The following is a 21218-nucleotide window of genomic DNA, read 5'->3' on the forward strand; positions in this document are numbered from 1 at the left end:
AGCCAGCCATAGAAGAGAGCGAGAACTCTAATCTCTGCCAAAAAAAAAAAAGAAATTTAAAAAAAAGCAAAGTGAAACTTATAAATTTATATATATATATAAATATATATATATCTATACCTCCCTGCCCGCCCGTCCCGAAACTGCCTCTCTCTGGGGAAAGCAATTTGCAATTCTTCATTTTCTGCCCACCAACCCGGCCCTCTTCGTGTTTTTAAAATAAACTTTTGCAAAGGAAAAAAAAAAGTCACTCTTGATATTTCTTCTCTTTTTTTCCTTCCTTTTTTTTTTACTTAGAATTGGAACATTCCTTGGCGCAGGTGTGTTGATACTTGCAGGACCCCCCCATCGCCCGCTCTCTGTCCCCCTTCTCGCTCCTCCCCGCCCCGCTCCCCCCTCCCCGCTCCCAGGACCGGTCTGTCATGGCTCATCTGTTCAAGAGGACATTGAACAACAAACTGAGAACAAAACAAAAAAACTTGTATGGCAGTTTTTACTTTTTATCGCTCGTTTTTAACTTCACAAATAAATGGTGACAAAACCTCCCTGTGTGTGCCGGGTGCCGTGTGTCGCCCTCGCCCTCCTCCCGCTCCCCCCCGCTCCCCGTCCTACCCCGCAGTCCCGAAGCAGATGTTTGTTCCTTCCAGATGTAACAGTCCCGAAAGAACGGTGGTTTGGGAATGACAAGCTTTGTGTTGGTTTTTTTTCCCTTTCTTAGTTCTTTTTTTTTTTTAAGAAAACGGTTAACGAGAAATGGCTCCGCGGGCGCATCGTGCTTCTCTAACTCTTCAATTTGGGGCTTGGTTTTTGGGTTGTTTTTTTTTTTTTTTGGTTAAATAAAGTGCTTTTTGTCTAACGCTGTGTGTTGCTTGCAGTACTGTTCATGGAAGAAGCAGGTTCACTGGGGCCGGCTGCTTCCCTCCCCACCCCCCCACTCCGCCCCAACCCCGTCTCCCCTTTGGGAGCTGCAGGAGCACAGCAGGCAAGGAAGGGTCCCCTGGGAGCCGGGTCCGTTCCCATAGCAAAGCCACGGTGCCAGCATGGCACAGAGGTGCTGCGGGCCATCCCGCTTGGTGGGCAGGACCCCGCTCCTCCTCCCCCAAGCCCCACACAGAGTCTCACGCAGGGGGTCGTGACAGCCTAGCACCAGTGCTCAGAGTCCCCTGTCACCCCAAGGGTGTGGGCACACAGGTTGACTGGGCCCTGTAGGTGGAGCCTCTGGCACCCCTGCCCCCCACCAGGAGATAACAACTGACCCTAGATCTCCTGGCAGCCCACCCCACCAGGAGTGATCCCAGAGCACCGCCACGTGTGGCCCAGACCCCAACTGTCCCCTTCCCACTCCTGGGCCGAGCAAGGTTCACCTGAGTCCTGGGGGTCACAGGGACAGCAGAGCGGAGCCCTCACCGGAGACTCTGTACGACTGAGCAGCATCTGGCGAAAACGACGTCCGGGGCCGCCTCGGCTAAGATCTAGCGGGGAGCACCGTTCTCAGCCCCGGACAAGAAGCGGCCCTCTGTCCCTCCCTCCCGGCCCCGCTCTCGCTTAGTCACCGCAGGCGGGGACTCGGGAAAGCTCTCTCTCCCTGAACCAAGGTCCAGAGAGAACACGGCAGGTACTGGCACAACCCGGGTTCGATCCTGGTACGTCTCATCCCTAAGCCCCATCAGGAGTGATCCTGGGCATCCTGAGCTCTTGGGAACCGAAACCAAATCCAACAGCCAGGCTTCCCGGCCCGAGATGGTGCACGTGTGGGTTTGCCACGAGCCCTGGGCCATTGCCCCCCAAGTTCAGGCCCTTGCAGGGCCTCGGGGTGTCTGTCTGAGGTGTGTGTGTCAGTGTGTGTGTGTGTGTGTGTGTGTGTGCCTGGGCTCTGTGTGCCTGGGTGTCTGTGTCCAGGGTATGTGTGTGTCTGAGGTGTATGTGTGTCTGTGCCTGTGTCATGTGTGTGTGTGTGTGTGTGTATCTGCGCGTGTCTGTGTGTGTGTCTGGGCTCTGTGTGTCTTTGTCCAGGGTATGTGTATGTCAGGTGTGTGTGTCTGTGTCTGTTGTGTGTATCTGTGTGTGTGTGTCTGTGTCTGTTGTGTGTATCTGTGTGTGTGTCTGTGTCTGGTGTGTGTGTCTGTGTGTGTGTCTGTGTCTGTTGTGTGTATCTGTGTGTGTGTCTGTGTCTGGTGTGTGTGTCTGTGTGTGTGTCTGTGTCTGTTGTGTGTATGTGTGTGTGTCTGTGTCTGTTGTGTGTGTGTCTGTGTGTGTCTGTGTCTGTTGTGTGTATCTCTGTGTGTGTCTGTGTCTGGTGTGTGTGTATATGTGTGTCTGGTCTTTGTGTGTGTCCAGAGTATGTGCGTGTCTGGAGTGTGTGTGTGTGTGTGTCTGGGGGCGGGGTGTGCATGTGTCTGCCATGTCGGGGATCCAACCCAGGATCTCCCACCTTCAGCACAAAAAGCCCTGCCCCTGAGTGCCCCACACTGGCCCCTCGTCCTAGGTCTTGGGAGCCCCATTCCCAAATGGAATCGCTTTCAGGCCAGAGCTGGGAGCCCGCAGCCTCTGTCCGCTGCCCCTTGGACCGAGCAAGAGCACCTTCCCTCCTGGGCTCCTGGGGGACCCTTGGGCTGTGACCACAGCGGGCCTGGCTATGCTGGCGGGGGGTGGGGGAGGAGGAGCTGGGAGGTGGGGGGGGGCAGCGAGCAGGGAGCACCCACCATCCGAAGCAGTTCCTTCTGCTGGTAGAAGGTCAGCACGGGCTGGCATGTGGCATAGTAGGTCTGCAGTTGGCGGTGGACGGCCAACGTGCTGTCCCAGTCTTCACGCTCCACGTCGCCCCGCCGTCTCGCTCTGTCCACCATGGTCCTCATGGAACACTCAAACACGATCACCATGTTGGGGGCCCGACCCACCTAGGCATTATTTTGTGATTGTTTTTTTTTTTGGGGGGGGGGGTCACACCCGGCAATACTCAGGGGTTCCTCCTGGCTCTGCACTCAGGAATCACCCCTGGCGGTGCTCGAGGGACCATATTGGATACTGGGAATATCGAACCCAAGTCAGCCGTGTGCAAGGCAAAACGCCCTACCCGTACCCGCTTTGCTATCTGTTCTAGCCCCTATTTTGTGATTCTTTTGTTTGTTTGTTTGGTGCACCACGCCCAGCGGTGCTCAGGGCTTAGTCCTGGCTCTGCACTCAGGGCTGACTCCGGGCTCTGTGCTCAGAGATCACTCCTGGCAGTGCTCGGGAGACCCTACTAGGTTCCGGGAATCGAACTCAGATCTTGGCCATGTGCAAGATGAGTGCCTTCCCCGCTGGACTACCGACCCAGCCCCTGTGTTCCCTGCTGTAGCCCAAACCCACATGAACCCAAATCTAAGATTGTTCCAGAACAGTGACGAGAGTCCTGGGGTGCAAGCGGGAGGCATCGCAGAGGGAAGGCCCCGGCCGGCCTCGACCTGTTTGAATCCCAGCACATGTGATTCCCCTGAGCACCGCCAGGGGTCGCTACTGAGCACAGAGCCAGGCAGGACCCAAAACCATCACTATAACCCCCAACTCCCCAAAAGCTAATTGGGTCTATACTTCTTGTAGTTTCCATGTTTTCATTTGAAGAATTTTCTTGAGGTTTGGTGGAGTTTTTGTTGTTACTGGGTTTGTTTGTTTGTTTGTTTGAGGGGAGTGGAGTCATGTTTTGGGTCACACCCGGCAATGCTCAGGGGTTACTGCTGGCTCTGCACTCAGGAGTTACTCCTGGCGGTGCTCAGGGGACCAAATGGGATGCTGGGAATCGAACCCGGGTCGGCCGCGTGCAAGGCAAACGCCCTACCCGCTGTGCTATCGCTCCAGCCCCTGGGAGTTGGTCTTTTTATTGATTTGATTTTCGTTGCTTTGTATTTGGGGGCTACACCCGGCTGTGCTCGGGCCTTTGATCTGGTTTTGAGCTGAGAAAGACCCTAGCCTGACAGATCTGAACAGACCCCAAGCACAAGAAACCCTGCCCTGACACTCAGCCCGTGAGAATTCTCCAGAACACCCAGTCTCCCAACATGGGGCGGCCTGCCTTATCTGTGCGCCCCACACTTTTTTTTTTATCCGTTTGTTTTTGGGCCACACCCGTCCATGCTCAGGGTTTACTTTTGACTCTGCACGCAGGAATTACTCCTGGTGGTGCTTGGCTTCCCTATGGGATGCTGGGGATCGAACCCCGGGTCGGCCGTGTGCAAGGCAAACACTCTCCCTGCTGTCCTATTGCTCTGGCCACTCCCCTGACACACACTCAATTGTTTTAAAAAGAAAACTGAAGGGGGTTGGAGCGATAGCACAGCGGGTAGGGTGTTTGCCTTGCACGCAGCCGACCTGGGTTCGATTCCCAGCATCCCATGTGGTCCCCCGAGTAACCCCTGTGCATCGCCGGGTGTGACCCAAAAAGCAAAATAAAATAAAACTGAAGCCTTTTGCCAACATGCTGTGGTTCTAGCATGACTCCTGCTCTGGAACCCTGAACACTGGGCCCTTCGCTGTCCCAGCCCTCCATGGCAGAGCCGGAGATGAACAATGCAAGCAGTCGGAACATTCCAGAAGCTGTGAGTTTTGCGGGGTGTCGCACCAACGATCACGGCGCCAGGCTCCTGAAAAGCTCCGGCCCGGGTTCAGACCGCGGTTGCCATGGGGACGTGCAGGCCCTGAGTGCTGCCAAGTTGGGCGATGTGCGATCTGCAAGAAGAGGCTGAACACCAACGAGAGCATCTCGCCCTGCGCCCCGGCTTGGCCAGGGACGGAGAAAAGACACGTGGCAGGGTCCCGAGCGATAGCACGGTGGGGAGGGCGCTTGCCTTGCATGTGCAGGACTTGGGTTCGATCCCCACCACCCCAGAGGGTTCCCTGAGCCCCGCCAGGAGTGATCCCTGAGCACAGAGCTGGGAATAGCCCCTGACTGCTGAAAATTAAAAACAAAACAAGGGCCGGAGCGATAGCACAGCGAGTAGGGCATTTGCCTCGCACGCGGCCAACCCGGGTTCGATTCCCAGCATCCCATATGGTCCCCTGAGCACCGCCAGGGGTCATTCCTGAGCGCAGAGCCAGGAGTCACCCCTGTGCATCGCCGGGTGTGACCCAAAAAGCAGAAAATAAAATAAAAATAAAGGGCTATGGGGGGTGCTGGAGTGATAGCACAGCGGGGAGGGCATTTGCCTTGCACGCGGCAGACCCGGGTTCGATTCCCAGCATCCCATAGGGTCCCCTGAGCACCGCCAGGGGTAATTCCTGAGCGCAGAGCCAGGAGTAACCCCTGTGCCTCGCCGAGTGTGACCCAAAAAGCAAAAAAAAAGAAAAAAGAAAGAAAAAAGAAAAAACAAAACCAAGTCAAAGCAACTTCACCCGTAGCTGAGAGCAATTTGTCCAACCATTCAGACAAGTTCTAGAAGCTTCCAACCACCTGACTGCTTCCTCCCTCCAATCCTCCTTTCCCTCGTTCAGGGCAAGGAGAAAGGGCTTCACAGGGGCTGGTGCATGAAGGGGCAGCTGGGAGGGGGGGTACTGACCAGGCGCTCAAACTCCTTGGCTTGCTTAAGCTCCTGAGGGAAGCCATCGATGAGGAAGCCAGGGCTCACGGGGCAGCAGAGCATGTTGTCACTGATGAGGTCCAGGATGAAACCCTGGGAGGGACAGCACTTCAATTCCCGGGGCTCCTGGGAGTGCACTCCTGCTCCGTCCTGACCGCAGCTGGATTTGGGGACACATCTGACCCCTAGGATTCTACGTCTGAGGCCCAAACCACTCCATCACCTCCCCAAGAAACACTCTGGAGCGAGAGCACAGTGGGGAGGGCGCTTGCCTGGCACGCAGCAGACCCGGGTTAATCCCCGGCATCCTTGGAGGGACTCCCAAGCACCACCAGGAGTGAGTGCTGAGTGCAGAGCCAGAAGGAACCCCTGAGCATGGCCCAATGCTACCCCCCTGCCCAAATAAAAGCCAAGAAACACTTCTCCTTTTTTTTTTTTTTTTTGCCTTTTGGGTCACACCCAGCGATGCTCAGGGGTTCCTCCTGGCTCTGCACTCGGGAATCACTCCTGGCGGTGCTCAGGGGACCCTGTGGGATGCTGGGAATCGAACCCGGGTCGGTCGCGTGCAAGGCAAATGCCCTACCCACTGTGCTATCGCTCCAACCCCAAGAAACACTTCGGGGTGTTCAGCCTTGTGTAATGGGGTACAAGAGAGAAAAGGGAGTCAACTCTACACCAGGGTCCATCTGAGCCCGACAGGTCCTGGGATGGCCTCAAGCAGGGTCCGTGGGCCTCCTCCTCCTCCTCCTCCTCCTCCTCCCCCTTCCTTCTGCCCTGGCACCCAGATGCACTCACGGTGGGCATACACAGGCCCCTCAGCATGAGCTCCCGGATCTTCTGGCCGCGCTTGGTGCCCTTCTGGGCCTCCTGACGCAGCAGCTGGCCGAGCCCCACGTGGCAGAAGCCATACTTGATGGCCATGGACTTGCACTGGGTCCCTTTGCCAGATCCGGGACCACCCATCACAAAGATGATGAGCGCGGACTTGAGGAGGTCTGTGGGGCGAGAGGGCAAGGGGTGAGGGGGGCAGTGGGATGAGGAGTCACGGGGTAGGGAGATGGGAGGGGAGGGGCTGGAGCGACAGCACAGCGTGTAGGGCGTTTGCCTTGCACGCGGCCGACCCGGGTTCGATTCCCAGCATCCCATAGGGTCCCCCGAGCACCGCCAGGAGTCATTCCTGAGTGCAGAGCCAGGAGTAACCCCTGCGTGTCACCAGGTGTGACCCCAAAAAGCCAAAACAAATAATAATAATTAAAAATAATTAACGTGGGGGCTGGAGCGACAGCACAGCGTGTAGGGCGTTTGCCTTGCACACGGCTGACCCGGGTTCGATTCCCAGCATCTCATATGGTCCCCTGAGCACCGCCAGGGGTAATTCCTGAGTGCAGAGCCAGGAGTAACCCCTGTGCATCGCCGGGTGTGACCCAAAAAAAGCAAAAAAAAAAAAAACCATAAAAAAAGAGATGGGAGGGAAGAGGAGGGGGGCTGCGGGGGGTTCAGTGTTTACTGGGACAAGCAGGCACTGTCGTGATTTTTTTTTCTTCTTGGGTCACACCCAGCGATGCACCGGGGTTCCTCCTGGCTCTGCACTCAGGAGTTACTCCTGGCAGTGCTCAGGGGACCATATGGGATGCTGGGAATCGAACCCGGGTCGACTGCGTGTGAGGCAAATGCCCTACCTGCTGTGTTATCGCTCCAACCCCACTGTCATGATTTTGTTTAGAGCTTAGTGTAGGGGTGCACACAGCTCAGCTGGCACCAGGGGGTGGCAGGCCCCATGCCAAGGATGCATCATCCAGACGGCCATTTGGTGGGTGCTGAGGGTCGCTGGGGGGGGTGATGACGTGAACTTGACACGCAAACCCTTTGCAGATGCCAAGAATCCATCCCCCCATGTCAACTGAGGGTAACTGTCCATTGTGCTCAGATGTTTTTATTTTTCTTTTTTTCCCCTTTTGTTTGAGGGCCACACCAGGAAGTGGTCAGGGCTTCCTGCAGGCTCTGCACTCAGGAATTTCTTCTGGTGGTGCTTGGGGGAACCATATGGGGTGCCAGGGACTGAGCCTGAGTTGGCGACGTGCCAGGGAAATGCCCTACCCGCTGTATTATTTCTCTGGCCCCATTCATGACAGACCATTTTCTTCTACTTTTTTTTTCTTTTTGGGTCACACCCGGTGATGCACAGAGGTTCCTCCTGGCTCTGCACTCAGGAGTTACTCCTGGCGGTGCTCAGGGGACCCTATGGGATGGTGGGAATCGAACCCGGGCCGGCCGCGTGCAAGGCAAACGCCCTCCCCGCTGTGCTATCTCTCCAGCCCAGTTTTCTGCTTCTTTTCTCCCATTCAGCCCCAGGAGCCTCCTTCTAAGCCCTTGAAATTCCACAGGGATATTTCTTTTCTTATTTTTAGTTTTAGGGCTGGAGCGATAGCACAGCGGGTAGGGCGTTTGCCTTGCATGCAGCCAACATGACCAACCAGAGTTCAATTCCTCCGCCCCTCTCGGAGAGCCCGGCAAGCTACCGAGAGTATTCGATATGCCAGACACAGTAACAACAAAGTCTCCAATGGAGACGTTACTGGGCCCGCTCGAGCAAATCGATGATCAACGGGAGGGCCTTTTTTAATTTTTAGTTTTGGGGCCACACCCGGCAATGCTCAGGGGTTACTCCTGGCCCTGCACCTTTAGGGATCACTCCTGGTGGAGCTAAGGGCACCTTCTGGGATGCTGAGGATCTAACCCAGGTTGGCTAAGTGCAAAGCAAGTGCCTTCCTATTGCTTCACCCCACCCCAGGGATACTTCTCCCCAGGCCCCTGTTTCAGCTCAAAGAAACACTTCTTTTCTCTCCGTGTCTCCAAATTCTCTCTTTTTTTGCTTCCCATGACAGTGGTAATCATAGCTTCTGTTCAACTTGTTTACATCTTACTCACCAGCCAGGCTCTGCTGAACTATTCGGTCCCCCCCCAAGTCCCGACACTCTTCATTCAGTTCCTGACCTAGGGTGGTGGGTGAGGCTTAAAGGAATGGTCTAGGGGTACCAGACCCATCAACGGAACACCTTCGTTTCCCATGCTTTATCTGGAGCGCTACTTCCCTTCCCCTTTGTTCGGCCAGCCCTGCATCCTGTGTAAGTAAGTTCTCCCCCTCTGCCTCTTCCACTCCCTAGGACAACTTCCACTTCCCCGAGAAGGTGGGCATCTTCTCGGTTGTGGTCCCACATCCGGAGACTCCTCCGTTACTTCCTAGTCTCCAAAACAGGACGTGGAGATGGTTTGACAATAGTCAACTGACCCCAGAGCCATCGAACAGTGGGGAGGGAGTTTGCCCTGCACGTGGCCCATCCAGGGTTGATCCCGGATCATCCCATGTGATTCTCTGAACAACACCACCAGGAGTGGATTCCTGAGCACAGAACCAGGAGGCACCGTTGAACACGGCTGTGGGTGTGCTCCCACCCCGCAAAAAAAAGAAAAAAAAGAGAGAGAAACAAAATCATCCTCTGAACCCAGCACAGACGTGGTCCTGAGTGGATTAATGAATGAATGAATGAAAGAACTACTGTCAACTGACCCCAAAGCGATAGAACAGTGGGGAGGGAGTTTGCCCTGCAACGTGGCCCATCCAGGGTTGATCCCGGATCATCCCATGTGATTCTCTGAACAACACCACCAGGAGTGGATTCCTGAGCACAGAACCAGGAGGCACCGTTGAACACTGCTGGGGGTGTGCTCCCACCCCGCAAAAAAAGAGAAAGAGAGAGAGAAACAAAATCATCCCCTGAACCCAGCACAGACGTGGTCCTGAACGGATGAATGAATGAATGAAAGAACTGCTGTCAACTGACCCCAGAGCGACAGAACAGTGGGGAGGGAGTTTGCCCTGCAACGTGGCCCATCCAGGGTTGATCCCGGATCATCCCATGTGATTCTCTGAACAACACCACCAGGAGTGGATTCCTGAGCACAGAACCAGGAGGCACCGTTGAACACGGCTGGGGGTGTGCTCCCACCCCGCAAAAAAAAAAAAAAGAAAAAAATCATCCCCTGAACCCAGCACAGACATGGTCCTGAGCGGATAAATGAATGAATGAATGAATGAATGAAAGAACTGCTGATCTATGAGTATGAGCAGTTGCATGCGTGCCTGGGGGGCCAGGGGAGGGCTGTGTGCCCACCTGAGCAAAAGGAGTGGGAATTAATTGGGGGGGGTCCTTCCCCTATGGGGGATGCTTTCATTCCCTCCTGCCCTGGGCAGCCTCGCTTGTGGCCCACCCCACCGAGTTCCCGGGAGACCCCCCGCCCGATTACCCTTCTCCGGCTGGCTCAGACGCCTGCCCTTCCGGGGCAGGGTGGACTTGACCTGCCCCATCCTTGCAGCGGCCCGAGGGCTGGTCCCACCCCATCCCCACCCACCCACCCACGCCCGACCCCTCCAGGCTTGGCCCCACGTCACAAGGGCCTCTCTGCCCGATCATGCTGCGGGGGGGGTGGGCGCTCCCCGGAAGCAGCGAGGGATGGAGAAGAAGCCCCCCTAAAGGGGTTCAAGGTGCGTCTGTGTTGGGGGGCGGGGAGCCCTGGCGGCCACCACCAGCCGCCGGCCCGAAGGCCGAACGCGCCTGCGTCGCCTTGGCGACGCGGCCTCTCCGCGCCGACTTCCGGAGTGCGGACGGCGCATGCGCCGGGCGAGCCCGCGAGCGAGCGCGACTCCGCCCCCTCCCCGACTCCCATGATGCCGCGCGGCCGCGGTGACGTCACCGACGCGCCCGCGGGTTCTGATTGGCTCGGCCGCGGGGCCGGGGCGGGGTCCGCGGCGCCGCTTCCTGGTTTGCAGTCAGCGCAGGCGCAGCTTCGTGCCAGCGGCCACTCGAGTTCTGATTGGCTCGGACGCGGGGCCGGGGCGGGGTCCGCGGCGCCGCTTTCTGGTTTGCAGTCAGCGCAGGCGCAGCTTCGTGCCAGCGGCCACTCGAGTTCTGATTGGCTCGGCCGCGGGCCGGGGCGGGATCCGCGGCGCTGCTTCCTGGTCTGCGGAGACGGCGCAGGCGCAGCTTCGTGCCAGCAGCCACTCGCGTTCTGATTGGCTCGGCCGCGGGCCGGGGCGGGGTCTCCGCGGCGCCGCTTCCGCGTCTGCAGACGGCGCAGGCGCAGGCGCAGCTTCGTGCCAGCGGCCACTCGGGTGGCCACGGTGGTGCCACTTTGCGGGTTTTTTCCCCGCCCCCCGCGATCTGCGGGCACCTCGGCCTTCGGGGGTCCCTCTGTCGTGACCTGATCCCGCCCTTGCAAGCGCGGGTGTGGGTTCCAGTGGGGTGGGGGCACGATTTTGGGGGGCCCGGGGCGCGTGGACACGGGGGGTGGGGGACAGCGGAGGGACTCGGATTGCAGCTGGAGAGGCCGCACGGCGACCCCCTGAGCCATGGCGACCCTCGTGAGTCTGCAGCTGGTGGCGGGGATGCGGGTGGCGGCGGCCGCTGCGGGTCCCCCGCCTCCCGGTCCCCACTGACCACTGACCACCCCGCGTCCTCCTGTCCCTGTCCTCGTAGGGCCCCGGCAGCCAGAATGTCACCGAGTACGTCGTCCGAGTTCCCAAGTAAGTCCTTCCTTCTCCCTTTTCTTTTTGGTTTTTTTTTTAATTTTTTGCTTTTTGGGTCCCACCCGGCGATGCACAGGGGTTACTCCTGGAATTACCCCTGGCAGTGCTCGGGGGACCCTATGGGATGCTGGGACTCGAACCCGGGTCGGCTGCATGCAAGGCAAACGCCCTCCCCGCTGTGCTATGGCTCCAGCCCCTCCCCTTTTTATCCACCCCCCCCCCCCCTTAAGAATCAAAGAAAAAAAAAACACAAAAGAATAATTGCTTTTGGAGTTTTGCAGCGGGTCCTGCAACAGGGTGCTAAAGGTTGTGGCCTTTCTTTTTTTTTTTTTCCCCCCTCTGAACGGAATGAATGGAGAAATGGATGAATGAGAATAGATGCATGAATAAATGAACGGAGGAATGAATGAAAGAATGAATGAACGAGTGAGTGAGGGCATTCATGCAGCATGCAAGGAATTCCCTCCTCCAGGAAAGCCTTTTTTTTTTCTTTCTTTTTTTGCTTTTTGCTTTTTGGGTCACACCCAGTGATGCTCAGGGGTTCCTCCTGGCTCATGCAATCAGGAATTACCCCCTGGCGGTGCACAGGGGACCATATGGGATGCTGGGAATCGAACCCGGGTTGACCGCGTGCAAGGCAAACGCCCTACCCGCTGTGATATTGCTCCAGCCCCCAGGAAAGCCTTTTCATCCGAGACTCAGCTTTCCCATCTGGAGTTCTTTGGGTTGTTTTTTTTTTTTTTTTCTGGGGTGGGGGGAAGGTGGCACGCCCGGGAGTGTTCAGGGCTGACTCCTGGCTTTGCACTCCTGGTGGGCTCTGAGGACCCTATGGTGTGCGGGGATCGAACCTAAAATCAGCTGCGTGCCAAGGCAGATTCATACCCTCTGTCCCGGCATCTGGTTCAGCAGAGCCTCAGAGCAAATGCTCGCCTTCCCGCTGACCACAGTTCCTGCCAGTCTTCGTCTCAACTCTTCCTGCTTGTTTGGTCCCTGGGGTTGGGAGGGTGTGAATCCCATCTTCCCTGACACTGGAAACCTCTGGATCTTTCGTGAAGATTCCCCCCCCCCCCTTTCCTCTGGCACCAGTCCAGAACTGAGCCAGGGGAGGGTTTGTGGAAGGCTAATTGAGCACTAGGCACTGAGCACTGTTTCGTGTCGCCCATTCCAGAAACACCACCAAAAAGTATAACATCATGGCCTTCAATGCAGCTGATAAAGTCAACCTGGCCACTTGGAATCAGGTAAGTCCCGGTCTGGGAGGTGAGAGAATCTGATCTTTGGGTGGGTGGTGATTGCTTATTCTGTTGGAGTAGTACCTGATTTCACTGCATTTGTGCGTGTGGAGGGAGAGTTTGGCCACATCTGCTGATCCTCAGGGCTGACTCCAGCCTCTGTGCTCAGGGATCCTGTGGGTTCCCAGGGGCGGGACCAGGGTCTGCTGTATGCGGTGCTCAGGGTTTACTCCTGGCTTTGCACTCAGGAATTACTATCCACTGTCCCATTGCTCTGGCCCCTTAACTTCTAAACTCTCTGGCCCTATCATTTCATCATTTCATATTTTATGTCAAAAAATTTTTTTGTTAAAAAAAACTGAGATCTCCAAGCCTGCTCGGATTGGGGCTGAGCATCCTCCACCCAGATCCTCCGAATTCCAGTAGGCAGGGGTCACACCCACCAACTGGCCCCAGCGCCATGTAATCCCATCAACGGCCAAGACCCAGAGACTATAAAACCCAGCTCCTGGAAGCGCACGGCCGCAAATGCGGCCACATGACATCTTATTATCTCATTCTTACTTTGGGCAAACTGGCAGGCTACCGAATGTAACCTGCCCACACGGCAGAGTCTGGCAAACTCCCCGTGGCATCCCCAATATGCCAAATACCAGCAACAATGAAGGGTCTCATTCTCCTAACCCTGAAAGAGCCTTGAATATGGCACTTTTTTAAAAATCTCAGGGCTAGGAGGAAGGAGACGTTACTGGGGCCTGCTCGAGGCAATCGACGAACAACAGGATGGTCGTGATCGACGTGAAACTTTTTTTGTTTTATTATGTATGAGGGGCAGGAGGGGATGGGGAGGGGGTGTTGGGCCCCTCCAGGTGTGTTCTGTGCTTAGCAGAGACCCCCTCTCCCCCTTGGTGGTGGTGGGAGACGTATGTGGTGCTGGGGATTAAACCAGGGTTTGACATATGCAAGGCAAATGCTCTCTCCCCAGCGCTTTGAAGCTTTGTTAAAGGTTATAAAGCCAAGATTTTGGGAGGGCTGGAGCAACAGGACAGCCGGGAGGGCGTCTGCCTTGCATGTGGATGAACTGGGTTTGAATCCCAGCGTCCCCTATGGTCCCCCGAGCACTGCCAGGAGTAATTCCTGAGTGCAGAGCCAGGAGGAACCCCTGTGCATCACTGGGTATGACCCAAAAAGCCAAAAAATAAATAAAGGCTGGGGCTGGAGAGATAGCACAGCGGGTAGGGCATTTGCCTTGCACGCGGCCGACCCGGGTTCGATTCCCAGCATCCCAGCATCCCATAGGGTCCCCTGAGCACCACCAGGGGTGATTCCTGAGCACAGAGCCAGGAGTAACCCCTGTGCATCGCCAGGTGTGATCCAAAAAGCAAAAAAATAAATTAAATAAATAAATAAATAAATAAAGGTTATAAAGGCAATTTTTATTTATTTATTTTTTTTTCTTTTGTGTGTGTTTGTGTGAGTGTGTGTGTGTGTGTGGAGGGAGATTTGGGGCCACAGTCTGGTGGTACTCAGGATTTGTTTTTGGCTCAGCCCTCAGGGATCACTCCCCGAGGTACTCAGGGGACCCTGAGGGATGGTGGGGGTTGAGCCCGGGTGGTCCACGTACGAGGCAAGTGCCTTCTCTGTTGGACTGTCACTTCAGGCCTAATTGTCTTTGTGTTTTGGTCCAGACCCATCAGTGCTCCAGACTTACTAGTCTTTGCTCTGAGCTCAGGGATCACTCCGGGTGGGGCGTGAGGGACCCTCAGGGGTGCCTGGGGGTCGAATCCAGGTCTCAGACATGCACTTGAGTGCTGAGCCGACACACCCTGGCCCCAACTATTTTGGGGGGAATGGGGTGCGGGAGGAGTTTGCTTCCCTTTTTATTTTTTTGGCTACGCTACACTTGATCTTAGCCAAAAGGCCAAGAAGCATGGGAATCCTTACAGGAACTGCACTGAATCTGTATAAGGCTTTGGGGAATATTTCTGGTTTAACAGCGTCAGTCCTCCCAATGCATGAACAGGGGGTGTGTACATTTCCTCATGTTCTCTTTCAAATAGTAGTTTGTAGGGTTTTTTTTTTTTTTTTGGTATAGATCTTTCATCTCTTTAGTTAAGCTAATTCCTAGGTATTTGATTTTTTCTGAGACATAATTATTATTATTATTATTATTTTTTTTTTTGCTTTTTGGGTCACACTGGCAATGCACAGGGGTTACTCCTGTTTCTGTTCTCAGGAATTACTCCTGGCAGTGCTCGGGGGACCATATGGGCTGCTGGGAATCGAACCCGGGTTGACCGCGTGCAAGGCAAACGTCCTACTTGCTGTGCTATCGCTCCAGCCCCTCTGAGACATAATTGGGAGTGGCACAATTACGTCTCATTCATAATTGAGCTCTGGGCTGGAGCGATAGCACAGCAGGTAGGGCGTTTGCCCTGCACTCGGCCGACCCGGGTTCGATTCCTCCATCCCTCTCGGAGAGCCCGGCAAGCTACCGAGAGTATCCCGCCCGCACGGCAGAGCCTGGCGAGCTCCCCGTGGCGTATTCGAGATGCCAAACACAGTAACAGCAAGTCTCGCAGTGGAGATGTTACTGGTGCCCGCTCGAGCAAATCGATGAACAGCGGGAGGACAGTGCTTTTTTTTTTTTTGGCTTTTTTGGTTCACACCTGGCACATCTCAGAGGTTCCTCCCAGCTCTGCACTCAGGAATCACTTCTGGCAGGGCTCAGGGACCCTGTGGGATGTCAAAGGATCGAACCTGGGTCAGCCGCGTGCCAGGCGGACGCCCTCCCCACCGGACTCTCCCTCCCGGCCTGGGTTTTGCTTCTCCTTCGGGCACGACCTCCGATGTGCAGAGGGGGGCCGGGGCGGGCGCCTGGCTCAGGGGCCGTGTGCCTTGTGCCTGCCCAGGCCCGGCTGGAGCGAGACTTGAGCAACAAGAAGATCTACCAGGAGGAAGAGCTGCCGGAGTCGGGCGCAGGCAGCGAGTTTAACCGCAAACTGAGGGAGGAGGCACGGCGGAAAAAATACGGCATCGTCCTCAAGGAGTTCCGGCCCGAGGACCAGCCCTGGCTGCTCCGGGTCAACGGCAAGTCCGGCCGGAAGTGAGTGGGCAGTGGCCTGGGGGTAGGGGTATTGGGGTGTCTCTTCTTGCACCTTTTTATTTATTTTATTTCTTTTTTGCTTTTTGGGTCACACCTGGCGAAGCACGGGGGTCACTCCTGGCTCACGCACTCAGGAATTACTCCTGGCGGTGCTCGGGGGACCCTATGGGATGCTGGGAATCGAACCCGGGTGGGCCGCGTGCAAGGCAAACGCCCTGCCCGCTGTGCTATTGCTCCAGCCCTCGCACCTTTTTATTTTTTTGGGGGGGGGGAGGGTTGGTGTTTGGGTCACCTGGCGGTGCTCAGAAGGACCACTCCTCGCTGGTGGTGGGGACCCGATGGGAGGCCGGCGCCCTACCCGCTGTGCCATCGCTGCAGCCCCATCCTGAGCTTTGGTGAGGGGACATTGGGTGGTGCTTGGGGATTACCCCGGTGTGCAGGGCTCAGGGGATCCTGTGGGGTGCCAGGGATGGAACCCGGGTGGGAAGCTCTCTTTGCTGTCCTCTTTTACTTTATTTCTTTTTTTGCTTTCTGGGTCACACCCGGCGATGCACAGGGGTTCCTCCTGACTCTGTGCTCAGGAATTACCCCCGGCGGTGCTCAGGAGACCCTATGGGATGCTGGGAATCGAACCCGGGTCGGCCACGTGCACGGCAAACGTCCTCCCCGCTGTGCTGTCGCTCCAGCCCCGCTCTCTGCTGTCCTCTTGTTCTGGCCCCAGCACCTCGTTTTCAGTCGTGTAAACTGGGGGTGGCCTCCTCTTTTTGCAGTGCTGTTGGGGATCACTGGCAGCCCTGGGATGACCCCCCAGCCCAACTGCAGGGACTCTGCTGGGCGTATGTAGGACCCCCGGGGGCTTGAACTCGGGACTGTGTGCTTGTGAAACAGTTCTCTGAGCCCTACGCCTCATCCCTGCTCTGCAGGCGCCTTGGGGGCCTCTGGCAGGACTATGTGTATCACGGCCCACTGGGGCTGTCGTGTGTGTGTGTGTGTGTGTGTGTGTGTGTGTGTGTGTACGCGCTGGTGATGGTGGAGGGCAGAAACGGCACATTCAAGCGAGGAGGTCGGGCCTCGTGGGCCCTCGCAGTGAGAGAGACAGGCGCCAGAGTGACGGGACATGGGAGGGCCTTGGCCTTGCACGTCGCCGACCGGGGTTCGATCCCTGGCATCCCATAGGGTTCCCCTAGGCACCCCCAGGAGTCAGACCTGAGCATCGCCCGGTGCAGACCAAAACCCCAACCCCCTTGGCATCTGTGGATGGTGTTTGCCCAGGGCTGGGGTCCCCCGTGTGCCTCCGGCCTGGCCTGGGGCCGTCCCGGGCCTGCCGTGACCCTGGCCGTGGCCCCTGCAGGTTCAAGGGCATCAAGAAGGGCGGCGTCACGGAGAACACTTCCTACTATATCTTCACCCAGTGCCCCGACGGCGCCTTCGAGGCCTTCCCCGTGCACAACTGGTATAACTTCACGCCGCTCGCCCGGCACCGGACACTCACGGCCGAGGAGGCGGAGGAGGAGTGGGAGCGGTGAGAGCGGGGCGCGGGGACCCCCACTGACCGGGTCCGGGAAAGGCCCACCCCCACCCCCGCTCCTCTCCGTCCCGCGTCAGGGCTCGCCGCGTGGGGGGGCTTTGGGACCCCGCCGAGGGGGCGTGGGGTGGGGCCCGGCCCCCTCCCAGCCCCTCTCAGCCCCCGCGTGTGCCTCCCCCCCCCAGGAGGAACAAGGTCCTGAACCACTTCAGCATCATGCAGCAGCGGCGGCTCAAGGACCAGGGCCAGGACGAGGAGGACGAGGACAAGGAGAAGCGGGCCCGGAAGAAGCCCAGCGAGCTCCGCATCCACGACCTGGAGGACGACCTGGAGGTGTCGTCCGAGGACAGCGAGGCCAGCGGGGAGGAGGGTGAGTGTGCGGGGCCACTGGGGAGGAGGGTGAGTCTGCAGGGGGAGGAGGGTGAGTCTGCTGGGAGGAGGATGAATCTTTAGAGCCACTGGGGAGGAGGGTGAATCTGCAGGGAGGAGGGTGAGTCTGCAGGGAGGAGGGTGAGTCCGCAGGGCCAGTGGGGAGGACGGTGAGTCTGCTGGGAGGAGGGTGAGTCCGCAGGGCCAGTGGGGAGGAGGGTGAGTCTGCAGAGAGGAGGGTGAGTCTGCAGGGCCAGTGGGGAGGAGGGTGAGTCTGCAGGGAGGATGGTGAGTCTTCAGGGAGGAGGGTGAGTCTTCAGGGCCAGTGGGGAGGAGGGTGAGTCTGCAGGGAGGATGGTGAGTCTTCAGGGAGGAGGGTGAGTCTTCAGGGTCATTGGGGAGGAGGGTGAGTCCGCAGGGCCAGTGTGGAGGAGGGTGAGTCTGCAGGGAGGAGGGTGAGTCCGCAGGGCCAGTGGGGAGGAGGGTGAGTCTTCAGGGAGGAGGGTGAGTCCGCAGGGCCAGTGGGGAGGAGGGTGAACCTGCTGGGAGGAGGGTGAGTCTGCAGGGAGGATGGTGAGTCTTCAGGGAGGAGGGTGAGTCTTCAGGGCCAGTGGGGAGGAGGGTGAGTCTGCAGGGAGGATGGTGAGTCTTCAGGGAGGAGGGTGAGTCTTCAGGGTCATTGGGGAGGAGGGTGAGTCCGCAGGGCCAGTGTGGAGGAGGGTGAGTCTGCAGGGAGGAGGGTGAGTCCGCAGGGCCAGTGGGGAGGAAGGTGAGTCTCTGCAGCGCCAGACCGCCGCAGTTTCCTGAAGCTTCTAAAAGCAGGACGGGGGTCGGGGGGGGGTGGTGCTCAGGCAAACCACAGAGGGTAGGGGGCTTGCCTCCTGCGTGGCTGGCCCGGGTTCGATCCCTGGCATCCCATATGGTCCCCGGAGCCCCGCCAGGCGTCAGCCCTGAGCACCGCCGGGTGTGGACAAAGGCCTGACGACCACCCCCACCCCCTAACCTGGAGAACAGCAGAGGCTGGGGACCGGGAGCCGCCTCGCTGGCCACCGAGGGGTGGGGTGGCTGGTGACGTGGGGACTGAAGTCGTTCCCAAGTCCCGGGGGCCCGACCCTCGCCTCCCTCTGCTGCCCCAGGTGGCCGGGCCCCCAAGGCCAAGAAGAAGACCCCGCAGGCCAAGGCAGGCAAGAAGAAGAAGAAGAAGAAGGGCTCGGACGACGAGGCCCTGGAGGACAGCGACGACGGGGACTTCGAGGGGCAGGAGGTGGATTACATGTCCGACGGCTCCAGGTGGGGCGCGGGGGGCCGCGGGGCAGGGCCTGGGCCGGCCTTGGGGGACTGCGCCCCGCTCACCCCGCCCTGTCCCCGCCGCCCAGCTCCGAGGACGAACTGCCCGGGAAGCCCAAGGTCCCGCAGCAGGAGGAGGGACCCAAGGGGGTGGACGAACACAGTGAGAGCAGCGAGGAGAGCGAGGAGGAGAAGCCGCCCGAGGAGGACAAGGAGGAGGAGGAGGAGAAGAAGGCGCCCACGCCACAGGAGAAGCGGCGCAAGAAAGGTGGGGGGGCAGGGGGCTGGAGCGGTGGCAGAGCGGGGAGGGCGTTTGCCTTGCATGCAGCCGGCCCGGGTTCGATCCCCGGCATCCCTTGTGGGTCCCAGAGCACCGCCAGGAGTGATTCCTGAGTGCAGAGCCAGGAGTGACCCAAAAAAAGCAAAAAACAAAAAAAAAAAAAGGAAGAAAGAAAACGCATGGGGCTGGAGCGATAGCACAGCGGGTAGGGCGTTTGCCGTGCACGCGGCCGACCCGGGTTCGATTCCCAGCATCCCATAGGGTCCCCCGAGCACCGCCAGGAGTAATTCCTGAGTGCAGAGCCAGGAGTTAACATTGAGCATCACCGGGTGTGACCCAAAAAGAAAAAAGAAAGGTGGTCTGCTCCTTCTCGACTCCCTGTCCCCCTTCCGGGCCTGTGAGGACCGGGGGGTCCTGACCCCTTGTGCTCCTGCCCCCTCAGACAGCAGCGACGAGTCGGAGAGCTCCGAGGAGAGCGACATCGACAGCGAGGCCTCCTCGGCCCTCTTCATGGCGGTGAGCCGGGCCCAACCCGGGATGCCGGGCGGGGGGCATGGGGCATTGGGGTGGGGGGGTCTCCTTCCGCTCACCCCCTCACTCCTCCAACAGAAGAAGAAGACGCCCCCCAAGAGGGAGCGGAAGCCGTCGGGCGGGAGCTCCCGGGGAAACAGCCGGCCCGGGACACCCAGCGCCGAGGCGGGGACCACGTCCTCCACCCTCCGGGCGGCCGCCACCAAACTGGAGCAAGGTGGGGGCCTCACCCAGTGCCGGGGGGACAAGAGCGGGTCAGGGCTTCCTGTCCCCACCTGCTGGGCAGCCGGACCCCCACCCGCACCCCCACTCTGGCTCCCTGCCGTCCCTTCAGCTCCTCCTTACCCGCTGGCTCAGCCCTCCTCTTGGTCCCTGCAGGAAAGAGGAGCAGTGAGACCCCCGCCGCCAAACGTCTCCGGCTAGAAACGGGGGCCCAGAACCCATCTGGGAAATCCACCCCTCAGCCCCAGTCGGGAAAGTCCACCCCGAGCAGCGGGTAAGTCAAGTCGGCAGCGAGGGGCAGGGGAGGGAGGGAGGGAGGGAAGGGAAGGGGTGCGGGGGGGACCCCGGGGTAGGGGGGCGGCACGGACCCCCACCCACACCCTGCTCCGTGCCCCGCCGCTTCCTCAGGGACGTGCAGGTGACGGAGGACGCGGTGCGGCGTTACCTGACGCGGAAGCCCATGACCACCAAGGACCTGCTGAAGAAATTCCAGACCAAGAAAACGGGCTTGAGCAGCGAGCAGACGGTCAACGTGCTGGCGCAGATCCTCAAACGCCTCAACCCCGAGCGGAAGATGATCGGGGACAAGATGCACTTCTCCCTCAAAGAGTGACCCCTCCCCCTCCCCCCCCCCCGGGCCCCCCAAATAAACCCGCGCCTTCCCCTGCAACTTGGGTTGCCCTGGAGGTTTTTTGGTTTGTTTGTTTTTTTTTTGCTTTTTGGGTCACACCCGGCGATGCACAGGGGCTACTCCTGGCTCTGCGCTCAGGAATTACCCCTGGTGGTGCTCAGGGGGACACTAGGGGATGCCGGGAATCGAACCCGGGTCGGCCGCGTGCAAGGCAAACGCCCCTCCCCGCTGTGCTATGGCTCCAGCCCCGCTCTGGAGTTTTTCTTGTCTCGTTTGAAGGGTGTGCTCAGGGCTGACTCCTGGCTGGCTCTGCGCTCAGGAATCACTGCTGCCGGGTGCTCAGGGGGCCCTATAGGGTGCCGGGGATCAAACCCAGGTCAGCCGCCTGCAAGGCAGAAGCTGGACTATCACTCTGGCCTTCCTGTGTCCATTTGATTGCGGGGCACGGCGAGGCCCACAGATGGGGCGGGGAAGCCTCCGACTCCAGCTTTCTGGACACCCAGGGGAAGACCCCTGCTTACCCCCAGTTTACACTTTGGGGAGATGGGCACCATGTAGACGCTTCAGCCTGACAACACGGCCCCCTGCCGTCCTCGGCCCATGACCATGCTGTGGTTGTCGAATATACCAGGGCTTGGTGGGTGTGAAGGGGGGACCCTGATATATTTTATTTTTTTGCTTTTTGGGTCACACCCGGCGACGCACAGCGGTTCCTCCTGGCTCTGCCCTCAGGAATGACCCCTGGCGGTGCTCAGGGGACCATATGGGATACTGGGAATCGAACCCAGGTCGGCCGCGTGCAAGGCAAACGCCCTCCCGGCTGTGCTTGTCAGGGCCCTCTGCTGTGTCCTTCTTCCTGCCCGGGCTTCTGGGCCCTTCTCAGATCTTCATGCCCCTCCTCT

At 58.5% G+C, this 21218-nt stretch overlaps 2 protein-coding genes across 2 annotated transcripts; one reads left to right on the top strand and one right to left on the bottom strand.

Annotated features, from left to right (window-relative positions):
- Positions 1-1403: 1403 nt before the first annotated feature.
- Positions 1404-9915, bottom strand: LOC130018860 (adenylate kinase isoenzyme 1-like). Its single transcript, XM_056109538.1, has 5 exons — positions 9855-9915; positions 6345-6544; positions 5529-5642; positions 2703-2897; positions 1404-1472 (listed from the first exon to the last, which is right to left on the bottom strand). The coding sequence occupies exons 1-5, from the start codon at positions 9913-9915 to the stop codon at positions 1404-1406; spliced, it is 639 nt and encodes a 212-aa protein (XP_055965513.1).
- A 962-nt stretch (positions 9916-10877) lies between these two features.
- GTF2F1 (general transcription factor IIF subunit 1) lies at positions 10878-20308 on the top strand. The gene is made up of 12 exons (XM_056109545.1): positions 10878-10968; positions 11084-11130; positions 12302-12374; positions 15278-15471; positions 16823-16993; positions 17182-17366; positions 18502-18655; positions 18742-18920; positions 19375-19448; positions 19542-19680; positions 19842-19959; positions 20094-20308. The coding sequence occupies exons 1-12, from the start codon at positions 10957-10959 to the stop codon at positions 20296-20298; spliced, it is 1551 nt and encodes a 516-aa protein (XP_055965520.1). The 5' UTR covers positions 10878-10956; the 3' UTR covers positions 20299-20308.
- Positions 20309-21218: the final 910 nt, after the last annotated feature.

The sequence above is a fragment of the Sorex fumeus genome, unplaced genomic scaffold (genome assembly GCF_029834395.1).
Source record: "Sorex fumeus unplaced genomic scaffold, SorFum_2.1 ptg000309l, whole genome shotgun sequence".
Lineage (NCBI taxonomy): Eukaryota > Metazoa > Chordata > Mammalia > Eulipotyphla > Soricidae > Sorex > Sorex fumeus.